The sequence below is a fragment of the Macaca nemestrina genome, chromosome 10 (assembly GCF_043159975.1).
Source record: "Macaca nemestrina isolate mMacNem1 chromosome 10, mMacNem.hap1, whole genome shotgun sequence".
NCBI classification, from domain to species: Eukaryota; Metazoa; Chordata; class Mammalia; order Primates; family Cercopithecidae; genus Macaca; species Macaca nemestrina.
The window spans coordinates 33,060,444-33,077,536 of record NC_092134.1 but is presented as its reverse complement, the minus strand read 5'-3'; the positions used below and the strand labels follow the sequence as shown (position 1 = coordinate 33,077,536).

The 17,093-nt window shown below is 36.2% G+C and overlaps 1 protein-coding gene across 2 annotated transcripts in view; it reads right to left on the bottom strand.

Moving 5' to 3' along the window:
* Positions 1-17,093, bottom strand: part of BLTP3B (bridge-like lipid transfer protein family member 3B) — a 117,589-nt gene that overhangs the window by 15,372 nt on the left and 85,124 nt on the right. For both annotated transcript variants that reach the window (XM_011761807.3, XM_011761808.3), the window contains 6 exons: positions 12,261-12,454; positions 10,433-11,937; positions 9,975-10,150; positions 3,316-3,458; positions 2,409-2,559; positions 241-494 (listed from right to left, as the gene is read on the bottom strand). In XM_011761807.3, coding sequence (XP_011760109.1) covers positions 241-494; positions 2,409-2,559; positions 3,316-3,458; positions 9,975-10,150; positions 10,433-11,937; positions 12,261-12,454 — 2,423 coding nt within the window. The remainder of the gene's footprint in view (positions 1-240; positions 495-2,408; positions 2,560-3,315; positions 3,459-9,974; positions 10,151-10,432; positions 11,938-12,260; positions 12,455-17,093) is intronic.

The following is a 17,093-nucleotide window of genomic DNA, read 5'->3' as shown; positions in this document are numbered from 1 at the left end:
AGTTAAAGATAACACATGTATCTTTATATGTTTCAGCTGATACAGTGAGAAAACTACCTGTTACATTTTGACATTTCCTAATTTGCAAAACAGATCTCTACATCATTTACCAAAAAAGACAAAATCATTTTAATAAATGCTGATAGAACTTATATTATAGAAAAGGCACATTCTTAGACATGAATGAAAGTTCAGATAGGCAAAAGGAACATGAAAATATAAAATTATTTATTAACATACTTTTAAATTTATTTTTGTGTTAGAAACTTGTATCTTCATTGGCATTACTGTTGCAACAGTTTCATCTTCCAAAAAATGTTGAATATTCATAAGAGAAGATGTAAGAAACTCAGTGCTGAAGTTTTCTATGTGGCACTGCAGAAATCCATTTTTTTCTGCAAGTAAAGAGTGTATTACAGCACCAGGACCACTTTCAAACCTCAGAGAAATCTCAGGAGAGGATTTGGAATGAATTACAGCTTTCTGATCGGAACCTAAGGAAAATGAACATACAAAAATGTTTGTAGCATTATTCAATAATATTACAATTATGTGCCATGTGGTACATTAAAATAATACTAGTTTTACTATTCACCCCTAGTTTAAGTGATATTCTATAGTACATATACAATATACGTACACACACTAATTTCAATATTTTAAGGCAACTTTCTACTACAATAATGTTGATTTTTCTATATTTTCTGTTTTTTTGATAACAAGAAAAATATGTATGATAGAACTCAGGTGTGATACATGCCTCAGATACTTAGTGTGTGTTTGACTGTATACCTAAGTATATATTCAAATGTTGGCTGTGAACCAGAAATAAGTCAGACATTTAAAGTGAGTCTTAAGCCATTTCTTAAGAAGTAACAAAGCCTGAGGTTTTGCACCTTCCTCATTAAACTGGGTCTTTAAATAACAGAAAAGTAAACAGAGAAGACCTCATTAAACTGTTTCTATTAGAAGGCAAACCAAAAACTGAAATTAAGGGAAGAGAGAGAGACAGTGTGTGTATGTGTGAGTGTGTGTGTGTAAAATTACATTTACTTATGCCTGGACCCTATCCCCCCCAAAAATTTATAGATTGCATAGACAGGTATAAACACATAGTTTAAAAACAAAGTTTAAAATTCCAATAATAAAATACCTAACTTAAAAAATGTAAGTTCCTAGTGAAACCACTGAAGTAAATTACTTGTAAACTCACACTCAGGGTAACTATTTTGCTTATTTATTTTATGTTACTTGGTTCCAAAATGAGTAAGAGGCAATATGCACATGGTATAATCTGATAAAAAATGAGGAGACAAGGAAAAAAGGAAGGATGGAAGGGAAAAGGGAAAGGTAGTTGTTAAGATTAATAACCCAAAATGCATTATTTAAATTCCTACACCAAAAGGTGGACCAAAAATGAGCTCCCTAGCAAAAAAGATAAAAATATGATAGTTTCACAACTCATATAACCTTTAAGATAAAAACAAACTCATTCTGGAAAGGCAAAGCTGTTTCAGTTTCTGAGGTATGAAAGTTATTTATCCCATGGGTCCTCATAAGAAGACTGCTATATCAATTCATGATGGATTTTCAAAAATTCATAATGAGAAGGTATTTTATTTTTCTTCAGCATGAGTGTGACTAGTCTTAAACAGGTCAAATGTATGCATATTTGTGAAAGGGGGAGATTTGCAAGAAATTAAAGATGTGTGTATTTATTTACACCAAGGATAGGTCTCCATTCACAATTCCAGGTAGAGAGTTGCTCTTGAAGCTTGTATTCTAGGTACAGAATTATACTTAATTAGTGTTATTACTACTTATTAACACTCCAGAAAATAATGCAAGAGTTCAAATGTAACTCCAAAGATTAAAATATTTCAAAATTCAAATATTTTTATTTTTTAAAATAGAAGGTAAAAGAAACAGCCATAAATTGGTAATGGTTAGTGTTCTTTCCCATAGCAAGAAAAATAAGAGTGAGCTTGCTGAACAAGAGAACTTGCCAACAAACAACTTGATTAATGTGATTTTATTTTGCCTTTTTATCTGTCTAGATCTACACACATACACATTCTCATTCCATGGAGTAAAGCCAGGAATAATTTCAAACAAAATGAGTTTTTTGGAGATGAAATAAAACAAAACAAAAATTTTCTTTGTCAAAGTCACTCCTCCCTGCTACCTTTTATGCCATGGAACTATTACACTATGTCTTCCTATTGAAGCTCCACACACTGTAGAAAAAACCACAAACTATAAATAATAATTATTATAATAAGTAAATGCAATTTTCCTTGAATTCAATTATAGCCAAGATAGGATTGCTGGTGAGACATATATAAAAGTTAAAACATATTAAACCATTGTATATGAAAAGTAATTAATAAAAAAAAAAAAACCCTTACCAACTGGACGATTACAAAGGTAATGCCGAAGGCTGATATTGCCTAACTGGTCTGGTGTCACCTGGTTCACTTGAAGACAGATTTCTGTATCTTCCCCTCGGATGTCAATTTCCCCATTAACACCAGTAATTTTAAATACCACAACGGACATCTATTAATGATTGCATAAATAATATTAGTATGCCAAGCAGTTCAAAACAAAATTTAAGAAATAATATAGGAAACTACTGTTACCCTCTAAAAATACAATTATGACCTACCAGACCAAAAATATACTTGTGATCTACAGAAAACGGTTGTTACATTATAGTGAAAACCTTTCATTTATTATTAAATTAGGTCACAAGGATTGTAAAATGATTTTCATTAAAAGCTAGACAAAATATATTTTTCAAGTCTTTCACTACATCAGGAGGGCTTAAAAGAAACCATTAGCTGGGGCAACACAGTGAGACCCCATATCTACAAAAAAATTTAAAACAGCCAGGTGTGATGGTGTGCACCTGGTCCCAGCTACTAGGGAGGCTGGGGCAGGAAGATCACTTAAGCCCAGGAATTCAAGGCTGCAGTGGGCTATGGACACATCTCTGTACTCCAGCCTGGGCAACAGAGTGAGATCCTGTCTTTAAAAAAATTAAAATAAAAAACATAAAAGGCAAGACAGAAAAAAGAAAGAGGCTTCACTCCTCAATATGATAAAACAAATTTAGAAAAGTAAAATCAAAGGAAAAACAATTGATTGGGGGGAAGCATTTTCAAGAACAAAAGCTGCAAAATGAATTGCCCACCATCTAAGAATTCATGTTATATATGAGTGTCTCAAAATATATACATGTCAAATATGAAATAAAACTGGTGGCATTTATCTTCATAGAATCTCTCTGAAATTATCTGAAATCTTTATTACCAGGTCATCATGATTTTCCTGAACACCCTCTGAATTTGTACTGATGGCATCTGGAGAAGTTTCACCATAATTTTGTAGGTTTGCACCAGTATTCACACTTTCTGCTGTGCCCCTGTAATTTGTAGTTGAGTTCTTTTTATTTCCTGAAATAATACAAAAGTAAATTAATAAATTAAAATCAGTTTTACACATCCTCTAACACTGTATGTTTATTTAACAAAAAAGAACTATCCCTTCAACTGTTTCCTTTTTTTTTTTTTGAGACATAGTCTGTCGCCCAGGCTAGAGTGCAGTGGCACCATCACGGCTCACTGCAAGCTCCGCCTCCCGCGTTCACGCCATTCTCCTGCCTCAGCCTCCCGAGTAGCTGGGACTACAGGCGCCTGCCACCACCCCCGGCTAATTTTTTGTATTTTTAATAGAGACGGGGTTTCACCGTGTTTGCCAGGATGGTCTCGATCTCCTGACCTCGTGATCCACCCACCTTGGCCTCCCAAAGTGCTGGGATTACAGGTGTGAGCCACCACGCCCGGCCCCTTCAACTCTTTCTCAAGCATTGCCTCCTTTAAAAAATGGACCAAGAAAAATTAGATTGTAATTAGTTATCAAACAATGAATGTGCTATAATTCAATATTTCTCCAACTATCTGTGGTAAAAGACAATTTAAAAAAAAATTCAGTAGCCATTACAGATCAATACTTTTTAAAAATACCATAAAAATGAATAAAAAAATTAGGTAAGAAAACCTAAAGACATACAAAACATAAGTCTCAATTTATTATTATATTTACTACTCTGTAATCAGCTTCTAACGTAGTGCTTGGCAATGTGGTAGGTGCTCAACAAATTATTAAATAAATGGCCCAGGGAAGATACCTGTGAATACTGTTGTGGTATGAGGGGCTAATAAAGGCATTTCATAAGGGGTTCCTAACATCATCAGGGGTTAAGAGAACATCTGTGATAAAATAGTATTTCTGCTAAAGTGAACGAGCCTGGGTGCAGTGGCTCATGCCTGTAATCCCAGCACTTTGGTGAGAGGATCACTTGAGCCCAGGAGTTCAAGACCAGCCTGGGCAACACAGCAAAACCCCATCTCTACCAAAAATACAAAAAATTAGCCAGACATAGCGGCACTTGCCTGTGGTCCCAGCTACTCAGGAGGCTAAGGCAGAGACGTGAGCCCGGGAGGTAGAGATTGAGGTGAGCCAAGATCATACCACTGCACTGAACTCTAGCCTGGATGACAGAGTGAGACCCCATCTCAAAAAAAAAAAAAAAAAGATTCCCTTAAATTTTTTTTTTTTTTTGAGACAGTGTCTCAGTCTGTTGGCCAGACTGGAGTGTAGTGGCACGATCTCAGCTCACTGCAACCTCCACCTGCCTCAGCCTCCCAAGTATCTGGGATTACAGGAACGCGCCACCATGCCTGGCTAATTTTTGTATTTTTAGTAAAGATGGGGTTTCACTATGTTAGCCAGGGTGGTCTTGAACTCCTGACCTCAAGTGATCTGCCTGCCTTGGCCTCCCACAGTGCTGGGATTACAGGCATGTGCCACTGCCTGGCCCCCTTTAAAAAAAATTTTTTTTTAATTCACATGGAAAAGAATAATTGCAAGGAGAGCAAAAAGACACTCCGAAAAACACTGAGTGGATAAAATAATGAGTGGGAAAAATAAAGCCAAGAGTTATCCTTAACAACTCTAATTAAAAGTAAAAATAATAAAATAAACAGAATGAAAAAGAGCATTCCAGAAACAGCTACAACAGACTAAGATGGAAAAGTTTATCACAGTAAGGAAAGTGAGAGAAAGACTGAAATAAACTATGATCCATCTGAAGTATAATGAGCACACGGGAAAACATCAGAAAAGGTAAGCTGGGGCCACATCACACAGAGGATTGTCAGTCATGTTAAGGATTTTAACTTAATAGCCTTAAAGCAATTACAAGTTATCAGCAGTACAGTGGAAAATGACATGATCAAATCTGTGGGGTTTTTTTTCCCTCCTTTTTTTTTTTTTTTTTTTTTTTAAAGGCAGAGTCTTGCTCTGTCACCTAGGCTGGAGTTCAGTGGTGCGATCTCAGCTCACTGCAGCCTCTGCCTCCAGGGTTCAAGCGATTCTCCTGCCTCAGCCTCCTAAGTAGCTGGGACTACAGGTATGTGCCACTTTGTCTGGCTAATTTTTTGTAGTTTTAGTAGACACTGGTTTTCACCATGTTAGCCAGGATGGTCTCCATCTCCTGACTTTGTGATCCGCCCACCTCGGCCTCCCAAAATGCTGGGATTATAGGTGTGAACCACCATGCTTGGCCAAATTTGTGTTTTTTAAAAGAGTATTTTGCCTGGCCAGGAACAGTGGCTCACGCCTGAAATCCCAGCACTTTGGGAGGCCGCAGGGGGTGGATCACCTGAAGTCAGGAGTTCGAGACCAGCCTGGCCAACATGGTAAAACCCAGTCTTGACTAAAAATACAAAAATTAGCTGGGTGTGGTTGCACACACCTGTAATCCCAGCTATTCGGGAGGCTGAGGAGGCAGAAGAATCACTTGAACCCACGAGGCAGAGGTTGCAGTGAGCCGAAATCACACCACCACACTCCAACCTGGGCGATAGAGACTTGGTATAAAAAAATACATATATATTTTGGCTATAGAATAACGTATGAACTGCAAATGGATAAGAAGAGATGTGGAAAGACTAGTTAGGGACCAGAGGTAGCTATGTTGTTTATGTGTTCATAAATATGTACATACATTCACAAATATGTATACATGCACGCATACACATACATATCTTTTTGTATACACATACCTTTGTATGTATCTGACACACCCACACACATATAAAAAAATACATAGATAAAGGCCTGGAAGCATATATACCAAAAGTTGATGGTAGTTACTTCTGCAATGGGGAATGATATCAAGGAGACCATATTATCTGGTTTAAGGAAATGCCTAGAGTAAAAATTGAAGTTATCACCTTAGTATCACCCTTATTCTCCTTTAAAAATGAGAAAATATTCATATATTTCTTGTAAAATTAAAACAAAATACCAAGAGTCTCCTTCCAATAAAAATTAATGACCCTGACATAAAAATAAGTCACTGTTCAAAAGAACCAGGAATGTATATCATTAAAATGTTCTACACAAAGTCCACACTTTTTAAGATCCTAGTCTACTGTTGGAATCTATTCTAAGATAGTCATCAAAAATGCAGACAAAAATTTGTGAACAACAATATAATTATAGCACTTTTATAACTGATAAATTATAAACAATCTAAACATCCAACATCAGGGAAATCTTTAAAAGGCTATGGTACATTCTTATGATAATTTTATACAGGCTTAAAAATATTTTCAAAGGAGTTTACATATACAAATTCATAAAATAAATAACAGTTGATATATTGTGAATGTGAGAGAGACTTTTTGGTGATTTTACTCTCCAAATTATGGTTGTATTTTCCAAGTTTTCCACATTGAGTGGTAGTCACTTTTCCTTACTATTATTTATTAGAAATAATAAAACCACTGATGCTTTCAGATTAAGTAGGGTGATCTGCCACAAGAACATTGTTTTTGAAGTATATTTTGATCAAAGGACAAAAAAATCCTCTGATAAGGTAGGATTTTAAACAATAAAGGGGGCACAGGGGAACTACAGCTATCTGTGAATCTTGAATAGATTTTCATGACACATATCAGTACCTCTTCTACATTTAAGTGATATGCTGGAAAGAAGATTGCTATGAATTATCAGACTTAGACTGAGAATTTTTGTTTATGTATGGTACACATTCCCCAAGTCTGGGGAGCTAGAATAGCTTAATGATTGGTTAAAAACTTGGGCTCATCAGTCAGAATAGCTGACAAATCTGCCTCTTACTACTTGCTGGCTACAACTTTTGGACAAGGTATCTTATTTCTTTAAGCTTTAGTTTCTAAATCTATAGAAAAGTGATCAATAATAATAACCACCTCATATGATGGTCTTAAGGATTAAATAATGTGTTTTACAGCACTTGGCGGTATGACTAGGGGTGGTTCAATAAATGTTTGCTATTGTTGTTATTAAATATCATCTATCATGTAAGGTAAACTGACTAGTGTCTCCCACCAAGATAAAGTAAACTGGAATCTAGTAGAGAGATTTTTCTCTGACTTGTGTAAAGGGTAAAATTTTTTAAGAAGACATGTTTGCGTCAGATAGAAGAGTTCAGACTTTGAAGTCTGACTAACTGGGTTCAAATGCTAAACTCTACCACTTACTAGTTGCATAACCTTGGGCAAGCTGCTTACCTCCCTAGGCTTTGTTTGCTTCACCTTTAAAATGAAGATAACAGTTCCTACCTCAATTTATTTGAAGATTAAATACATGTAAGATGCTTACGATAGTAACTGGTATAGTAAGTCCCTAGTAAATATTAGCTTAGAATAACAAACAAGAGGCTGGGGATGGTAGCTCACACCTATAAACCCAGTACTTTGGGAGGCTGAGATGGCTGAGGCCAGGAATTCGAGACCTGCCTGGCCAGCATGGTGAAACCCTGTCTCCACTAATTCACAAAAGTTAGCTAGGCGTGGTGGTGGATGCCTGTAGTCCCAGCTACTTGAGAGGCTGAGGCAGGAGAATCACTTGAACCCAGGAGGCAGAGGTTGCAGTGAGCCAGTATCGTTACATTGCACTCCAGCCTGGGCAACAAGAAAAAAACTACATCTCAAAAAAAAAAAAAAAAAAAAAAAAAAAGAATAGCAAGAATAACAAGAAAGACAATCCCAGCTCTGCGTACAATAATGTGACTATGGGAACACTACTTAAACTTCAGGAGCCTCAGTTTCCGTATCTGTAAAAGGATAAGAATAAGCACTTATACCTCATAGGGCTGAGGCAATTTGGTACATAGTAGACAATAGGCTCTAGAGCCAAAATACCTGAATTTAAACCACTAACTAGCTGTGTTACTTTGGATTCGTTATTTAACCTCTCTCTGAAGATAACAGTATACTATTGATAGAATTGTTGTGAGGTTTAAATTCATTAAAATATATACAAAGCATATAGAATGGTACCAACACAAAGTAAATGCTCAATAAATGTTAGCTTCTATTATTACAGAGTTGTAATTCAAATTAAAAGAAGTAAACTATTTAAGCACCTGCAACGGTATGAATGTGTCCCTTTGAAATTCATGTGTTGGCAAAGTGATAGTACTAAGAGATAGGGCCTTTAACGGGTGATCAGCCCATGAGAGCTTGCCCCTACATGAAAGGGATTAAGGCCCTTACAAAACAGGCTTCAGGTAGCTTCTCTTGACCTACAGAGGACTGCAAATTACAACCCTTACAATTTGATGAGGTTTGATCTTGGACTTCCCAGTCTCCAGAACACGTGAGAAATAAATTTCTGTTCTTTATAAATTACCCAGTCTGTGGTATTCTGTGATAGCGGAACAAAACAGACATTGCTTGGCAACAAATGGTAGCTACTATTATGGCACATTAGTAATACATATTATATTATTACTTATTACATACTTGTTATATTTATGTTACTAATTATCTAATCTAAGCTTTTCAACTAAATCAATGGGCTTATTTCCTTTCAAACAGAAAGTAATTTAGGCCAGGCATGGCAGCTCATGCCTGTAATCCCAGTATTTTGGGACGCTGAGGTGCATGGATCATTCGAGGTCAGGAGTTTGAGACCAGCCTGGCCAACATGACGAAACCCCATCCCTAGAAAAAGTATAAAAATTAGCCGAGCATGGTGGTGCATGCCTGCAATCCCAACTACACGGGAGGCTGAGGCAGGAGAACTGCTTGAACCCGAAGGCGAAGAATGCAGTAAGCTGACATCACAATACTGCACTCCAGCCTGGTCGACAGAGTGAAGCTCCATCTCAAAAAAAAAAAAAAAGAAAAGAAAAGAAAAAACAAAGTAATTCATATTTGCCTCTGGTCTCCTATGTTTTTGTGTCTGCAGCAACTACTTTCTGATTATGGCCCATACTTCTAATTCCTGTTTACAAACTCAATGCCTTAATGAAGGAGATGCAACAAACACCTTCTAATTCATTTCTAGCAGTCTTTACTAGGGCATTGGTTGTCTCTCAATAAAATGGGAAAATCACGTAGTTCCACCATATACTATCATATACGTGAAAGAATCCTAACTTTGTAAATCAGTAGAATTCACCATACAAATTAAGCCCATCTAATCAAATTTCCAAATATAGGAGTCTCTGTAATACAGGCTGGTAGCCTTAATATTGGCTGCTTTATGGTCTAAGTGACTGCATACATATAATTGCTGGATCTCAGCCATAGAGAGGCAGGAGTATCTGGTTAAAAGAAACAATGGAACAACCATTAGAGGAAAGTTAGGTACTCTTGCATAGTCCATGTATGTATAAATAAGTCCTTTTTGGGGGGCTATAATGAACAATTAGAATATATCTAAAAATAACTAAGTATTAATAATTAACAATTACTGAATATAACTAAAAATATTCATTTGTTTTTAGTTATGCTCAACAACTTTAAAAAGCATGGGTACAGTTAACAATTATTGAATATAACTAAAAGCATCCCTTTTCTCCTAAGGTGTATGTATGTAATATGAATTCTTAAATCATATCATAACTTTACCTTTTTCCAAAAACATATGGCTGTCACTTCCATCACTTTCTAACAACTGTTCTTCCAATATCATGCTGTCAAGTGAAATGGTATCCAATGACATTTGTGAAGAGCTTCTTTTCATATTCTTATAAGAAACACAGAGAGGAGCCAGGTTGGGTGGGCAACGTTCCTTAGGCTTTCCACTGTTAACAAAATAATTAGAAAGTTAGTAGATATAGAGAAAGGAATTCTATCTAAAAAATACGTCTAAGAAAATTAAGATACGTATATAGCATCCATAGCTGAAATTATACTTAAATATATAAGCTCAAAGTGTTTTCATATTTTGAAACACCTACTCTTTCACATGTTAACAATGCCTTATTTTGTCATGAGCTTTCCTGCCTCAAAACAAAATACACTCACAGGCACACACACTCCACAAAATAAATTAATTTTTAAAAAGGCCAATAAAATGTTGTTACCTTAAAGATGACTGTGATTTAAGTGTTCTAACTGTGGGGGTCTCTTCTTTACTGATATCCAGGTTTTCAGAGAGTGAAGCTGCTTCCGAAAGCAAATCTTCGGCTTTAAAGATGGACTCTATGGTTTCATTTCCTTTACTAGTTAAACTACTTGAAAGTATGTTTTGATTACCATCACTATCAAATGATAGCATATTTGAATCTTCTCTGTAGTTTAAGATACTACTTGAATCTGTATAAAATGAATCCTTTTTGTCACTTGTTTCTGATCCAATTTCTCCTGAGCCACTTTTGTAAACAAGTCCACTACTCTCATCTTCACTTATTTTCCCTAAATGTTTATCTGATAAATAGTCCATAAAAGAAATGCCTTTTTGCAGATTTGTATCACTAGCTGATTTAAAAAGCAAAGGATCTTTTAAAGGGACATGGCTAAGGTCAACACTCATAGATCTGTTGTCTGACATATGATTAACAGTTACACTTCTAATTCTATTTATATCCCTACTAATTTGTTTTCTTTTTGAAGACAAAAAATCCCCATTTTCTGTAGGCAAATAATCAGGTACCACTGGGCTCACACTTTCAGAAACAGGAGACTTAAGAGTATTTGCTTGATCCACTGGATGGAGCAAAAGAGCCAGTTCTGCACTTCTAAGTAAAATTCCAATACAAATGGATGTCTGACTAGCAGGACTGCCAGTTACAGCTTCTACATCTTTCCTTAAGTTCTCTGAAAGAAGAATAAGTGACTCATGCAGCAAAAGCAGGAGCAGATACTGGTAGTGATTAATCTGCATACTGACATGTTTATGAACATGAACTAGGACATGAATATCTGCTTCTGACGAGGAAGAGGAAAATCTAAAAAATGTATCTGATGAAGAAGGCTTCTGACCACCATTTGCCAAGGGCTCAGACTCTGTACTATAATACTCCTTCAACAGTTTCTTCCGCTTCAATCGGCCAGCCAGATCACTAGATTCACTTTGTGATGTGTTTAGAGATACTTGATTACAACTCTGCGGCTCTTTTTGTGACTCTGCATATCTTGTTGGTTGACAAATCCAAATGGAAAGAGGGAATGAGTCTACAAAACTTATTGGCCGTCCTTTTCCACTTTTCATCCCTTCATAATCTATCCAAAATTGAGAAAAGTACACAGCCCAAACATCCATGGCAGCAGAAGTTTTAAGAGTGTTTTTATTCAATTGGGGAGTAATATTTCCTTTATAAATTTCATGCATTTTCGTATCTTGTTCATGAGCATGCCTCTGGAAAATTGGATGTAGAAGATTAAAATTGTCACAAGATTTGGGGAAGCTGGTATATGTTTTACTAAAAAAATCACAATCTTTAAAGTCTTGAAACAAAGCTTCTAGGTCAGAATGTCGACAGTTTGGACAGTGCCTTGTATTTGTGGCAATCATTTCAGAACTCTGAATAGAAATTGCATGTGGCTGATCTTGATGACATTCAGATTTCATTTCAGAAGGAATGACAAACTAGAAGAGAAGAAAAATTAATCTCATCCAACTGTCAAATCCATACATCTTAAAGATAAAAGAACATGACTTAGCTCAGAAATTCTTTTTCTTGACATTTCCCCCCAAAATACTACTTTCCTATTAAGACATAAAACACTAACTCTTCCCCTCAAATCTTATTAAATTGAGTAAAGGGGACTTACATGACCACTAAGAAGAGAATCTTTTAAAAAACAATAACATGAATAATGAATGTAACATATATATATGCACAAAATAAATTGCAAAATAAAAAGAACAAAATTGAATTAAATCATTACTACTACTTGTTTGTACGATACCTTTAACATTAAGCCATCAACTCGAACATCAACATGCTCGTCAGATTTTGAGTTGTCATTCAACTTGTACACAGCCATGAACTGATTAAGACTCTGTTTTAAATCCAACAGAAATTGATTTAACCATAGAATGCTTCTTTCATCCACAGTAAACTGTAGTGCATTCAGCTGGCTATAGAGGTTGGGAGATGGAACTGTGGAGAAAAGATTTTTTTAAAAAAATTTTAATTGTATGTTTCTAAATCTTCCCTGAGAACAAAAAATACATGTTTAGTCAGTTTTATTCTTTCTTAAAACAAATTTGAGGTGTTATTTACAAAATCAAAGTGATACATATGAATAACAAACACATTTAGATAGACAAAAAAAATTTCCCATGCCTAACTGAAAAAAAGTTTTAATATTTTAAAATATCTATAACATATAAATATACAAAACACATGAATATTTTGAATATATAAATTAATCTAAAACTAACTGCATAAAACAGGAAGCACTGTTTCAATTTCTTTCCTAAGGTTGTATTCACCAAGAACTTGCAAAAACATTACCTTCTTGATGAAGTATCACATCAAAGTGGTCCTCGATCATGTATTTCTGTAGACTTTACAACCTGAATCTTAATCTAAATCCTCTAAAATGAGAGAGCTAAGTCTAATGACCAATTTTTTATGCAAGTGCTATGCTAGCAGGTTCTCCTTGAAAGGAGGGACCACGCATAAATTTATTCCCCACTTTTAATCAAGGCCTGTAATAGTGCTTGGAGCAATGTGAAAACCAAGTATCTCCTCAACAATAAAATGAATTCACTCTTTTTCATAGCTCTCCCAAAATAAACTAATATTTACAATTAGAGGGTACATCGCTTCCTGAAATACACATATTTTTCTACCATACCAGTCATTTTGTTTTCAGAGCACCTTGATGAAGATCTTTGATTCTAAAAATTGACATATTTATTCCTACCAAAGCTAAAGTTATGCATATCTAGAGCATTTAGACTAAATTTAAGAAAAATAAATCTAAGGTGTGAGACACCAGTGGAGAGGGAACACTGTAACAATGTCCTGAATATGGTTTATTTGCTCATGTTATTCATTTATTCATTCACTTTCCTTTAAGATCCACTAAATGTCAACTGCATTGTCTGTCTTACCCTAAGCACAAAGAACACCAAAAGAAACAGGGCATGGTCCTTTTTCCTTAAAAGGTCATAGTTTATTACATGAGACAGATACAAACAGAGAAAAATTACAATTTAAGTCTATCAGAGACATGCAATTGTGAAGTGTAGGTGCTTGCCTTTGGGAATAGAAATAAAGTGAGTGCTGCAGAGACTGCATCACACTCTGAAAGGAAAGGAAGGAGAGGGAATATCTCAACGTAGATTGATTGATGATGGCAGCCACAGAGTAGACTAGGAAGCAAATGCTGCCCAAGAGCTAGAGCACAGAAAGAAGCCTGAGAGCAGATGTGGGACTGAAAAAGGAACCCAGGACACTAAGCACTAGAAAGATCTATATGTGGTTTCCAACAGAAGTCTACTTATAAAATAGATTACTATGTAGTTAATAATACTTAAAAGCAGCTTGTAGAAACATTGAATATTCTGATATCACTAAGGAAAAGAAGCAGGGTGCAAATTAAATATGTAAAAGAAATACATGCATTAAAAAACAAGACTAACAACGCTATATTTATTGCTATGGGTTGAACTGTGTTCCTCCAAAATGCATTTACTGAAGTTCTATCTCCCTGTAGCTCAGAATCTATTTGGAGCTAAAGCCTTTAAAGAGACAATTATGGTAAAATGAGTTCACTGGGTGGGCCCTAGTCCATTGTGACTCATATCCTTATAAGAGCAGAACAGGAGGGACAAACACACATACACAGAGGGAAGACCATGTGAAAACATAGGCGGAAGATGACCATCTATAAGGAGAGCAGTCTCAGAAGAAACAATCCTGCTGAAGTCTTCATCTTGGACCTCTAGCCTCAGAACTGTGAGACAATAAATTTCTGTTAAGTCACCTAGTCTGTGGTGTTTGTTATAGCAGCCCTAACAAATGAATATACTTACATTTGAGCAGATGTCTCCAAACCGCAAGCTTACAAGCATTGTTTTTTGGCTTTTTCTTCTTTATTGTTAAAATATAATGCATATGTTACTTTCACAATGGTAAAAGGAAAGTTAAGAGATTATAAAAGTTGGAACATTTAGTACTGTTCAAAATAGAGATAATGAGGAATGAAAATTAACTCATCTATATGAGGGTTCAACATACTATATTCTCTACTTTTGTTTATTTTTGAAAATTTCTCTAAGAAAAAATTAAATTAAAAAATAGTTAAACATAATCTAGAAATTCCACTACCAGGTATCTACGGGGGTCAAGTTTAACACGCAAGGAAGGAATTTTGTTAATTTTTTTCAGAAAAAAAAAAGTACAGATTATAGAATGAAATTATAATTCCTTTGGTACCTAACAAAACTTGTATAAACAAGCCTAGATGGCTGGGAGTGTTGGCTCATGTCTGTAATCCCAGCGCTTTGGGAGGCCAAAGCGGGAGGATGGCTTGAGCCCACGAGTTTGAGACTAGCCCAGGCAACAGAGTGAGATCTTGTACCTATAAAAAATTTAAAATTAGCTGGACATGATGGCTCATGCCTATAATCCTAGCTATTAGCGAGGCTAAGATGGGAAGATCACTCGAGTCCAGGAGTTTGAGGCAGCAGTGAACCATCATTGTGCCACAGTACTCCAGCCTAGGCACAGAGTGAGGCTGTCTCAAAAAAAAAGAAAAGAATATCTAAAAAAAAAAAAAAAAAAAGCTTAGAAGTCATAAATACTGGAAACTACTCTTAACTCGGAAGAAAAATTACTTGTTTAGGGACAAGGTGGCAGGCAGGAGGCAGGACTAGTTTGCAGCTCCAACTTGTACGGACATAGCAGTGTGTGGAGGCTCACATAGTGAAGTTTTGCTCCAGAACGACTACAGGAGTAAATCAGGAAAACTGAGAGGACCCATACACCCTCTGAAGGACACAGATTGCTCCGCAGGACCCGAGAGACAACCCAAATATTGGACTGGTACTCATTGCTGAGCCACAGATGGTTCACATCACAGGACTCTGCAGACAACCCCCAGTACCAGTCCACAGCCTGGTAGACTTGCTGGGTGTCTAGGTCTAGAAGAGAGATAACAATCACTATAGCTCAGCTCTCAGAATCCACACCCATAGGAAAAAAGGGAGAATACCGGCCAGGTGCAGTGGCTCACGCCTGTAATCCCAGCACTTTGGGAGGCCAAGGCGGGCAGATCACCTGAGGTCAGGAGTTCAAGACCAGCCTGATCAACATAGAGAAACCCCGTCTCTACTAAAAATACAAAATTAGCCGGGTGTGGTGACGCACGCCTGTGATCCCAGCTACTCGGGAGGCTAAGGCGGGAGAATCACTTGAGCCCAGGAGGCGAAGATTGCGGTGAGCCTAGGTCATGCCATTGCACTGCAGCCTGGGCAACAAGAGTGAAACTCTGTCTCAAAAAAAAAAAAAAAAGAGATAATGCCACTTCAAGGGAACATGTCATGGGACAAAAGAGTCTGAACAACAGCCTTCAGTCCCAGACACTACCTCTGAAAGAGCCTACCCAAATAAGAAAGAACCAGAAAAACAACTCTGTTAATATGATAAGAGAAGGTTCTTTAACACCTCCAAAAAAATCACACTAGCTCACCAGCAATGGACCCAAACCAAGAAGAAATCCCTGATTTATCTGAGAAAGAATTCTAGGCTAATCAGGGAGGCACCAGAGAAAGGCGAAGCCCAGTGTAAGGAAACCCAAAAAATGATACAAGAAGTGAAATAAATATTCAAGGAAATAGATAGCATAAATAAAAATCAATCAAAACTTCAGGAATAAACAGACACACTCACAGAAATGCAAAATGCTCTAGAAAGTCTCAGCAATAGAACTGAATAAGTAGAAGAAAGAAATTCAGAGCTCAAAGACAAGGTCTTTGAATTAACCCAGTCCAACAAAGACAAAGAAAAAAAGAATAAGAAAATATTAACAAAGTTTCCAAGATGTCTGGGATTATGTTAAATGACCAAACCTAAGAATAATTGGTGTTCCTAAGTAGGAAGAGAAATCTAAAAGTTTGGAAAACATACTTGGGGGAATAATTGAGGAAAACTTCCCTGACCTTGCTACAGACTTAGACATCCAAATACAAGAAGCACAAAGAACACCTGGGAAATTCATCGCAAAAGATGATTGCCTAGGCTCACTGTCATCGGGTTATCTAAAGTTAAGACAAAGGAAAGAATCTTAAGAGCTGTGGGACAGAAGCACCAGGTAACCTATAAAGGAAAATCTATCAGATTAACAGCAGATTTCTCAGCAGAAAATCTAGAAGCTAGAAGGGATTCTGGCCCTATCTTCAGCTTCCTCAAACAAAACAATTATCAGTCAAGAATTTTATATCTAGTGAAACTAAGCTTCACATACGAAGTAAAAATATAGTGTTTTTCAGACAAACAAATGCTGAGAGAATTTGCCACTAGCAAGTCACCACTACCAGAACTAAGAACTGCTCAAAGGAGCTCCAAATCTTGAAACAAATCCTGGAAACACAACAGAATCTCTTTAAAGCATAAATCTCAGAGGATCTATAAAACAAAAATACAATTTAAAAAAAAAAGGCATACAGGCAACAAACAGCATGATGAATGGAATGGTACCTCATGTCTCAATACTAACACTAAATGTAAATGGCCTATATGTTCCACTTAAAAGATACAGAACTGCAGAATAGATAAGAATTCACCT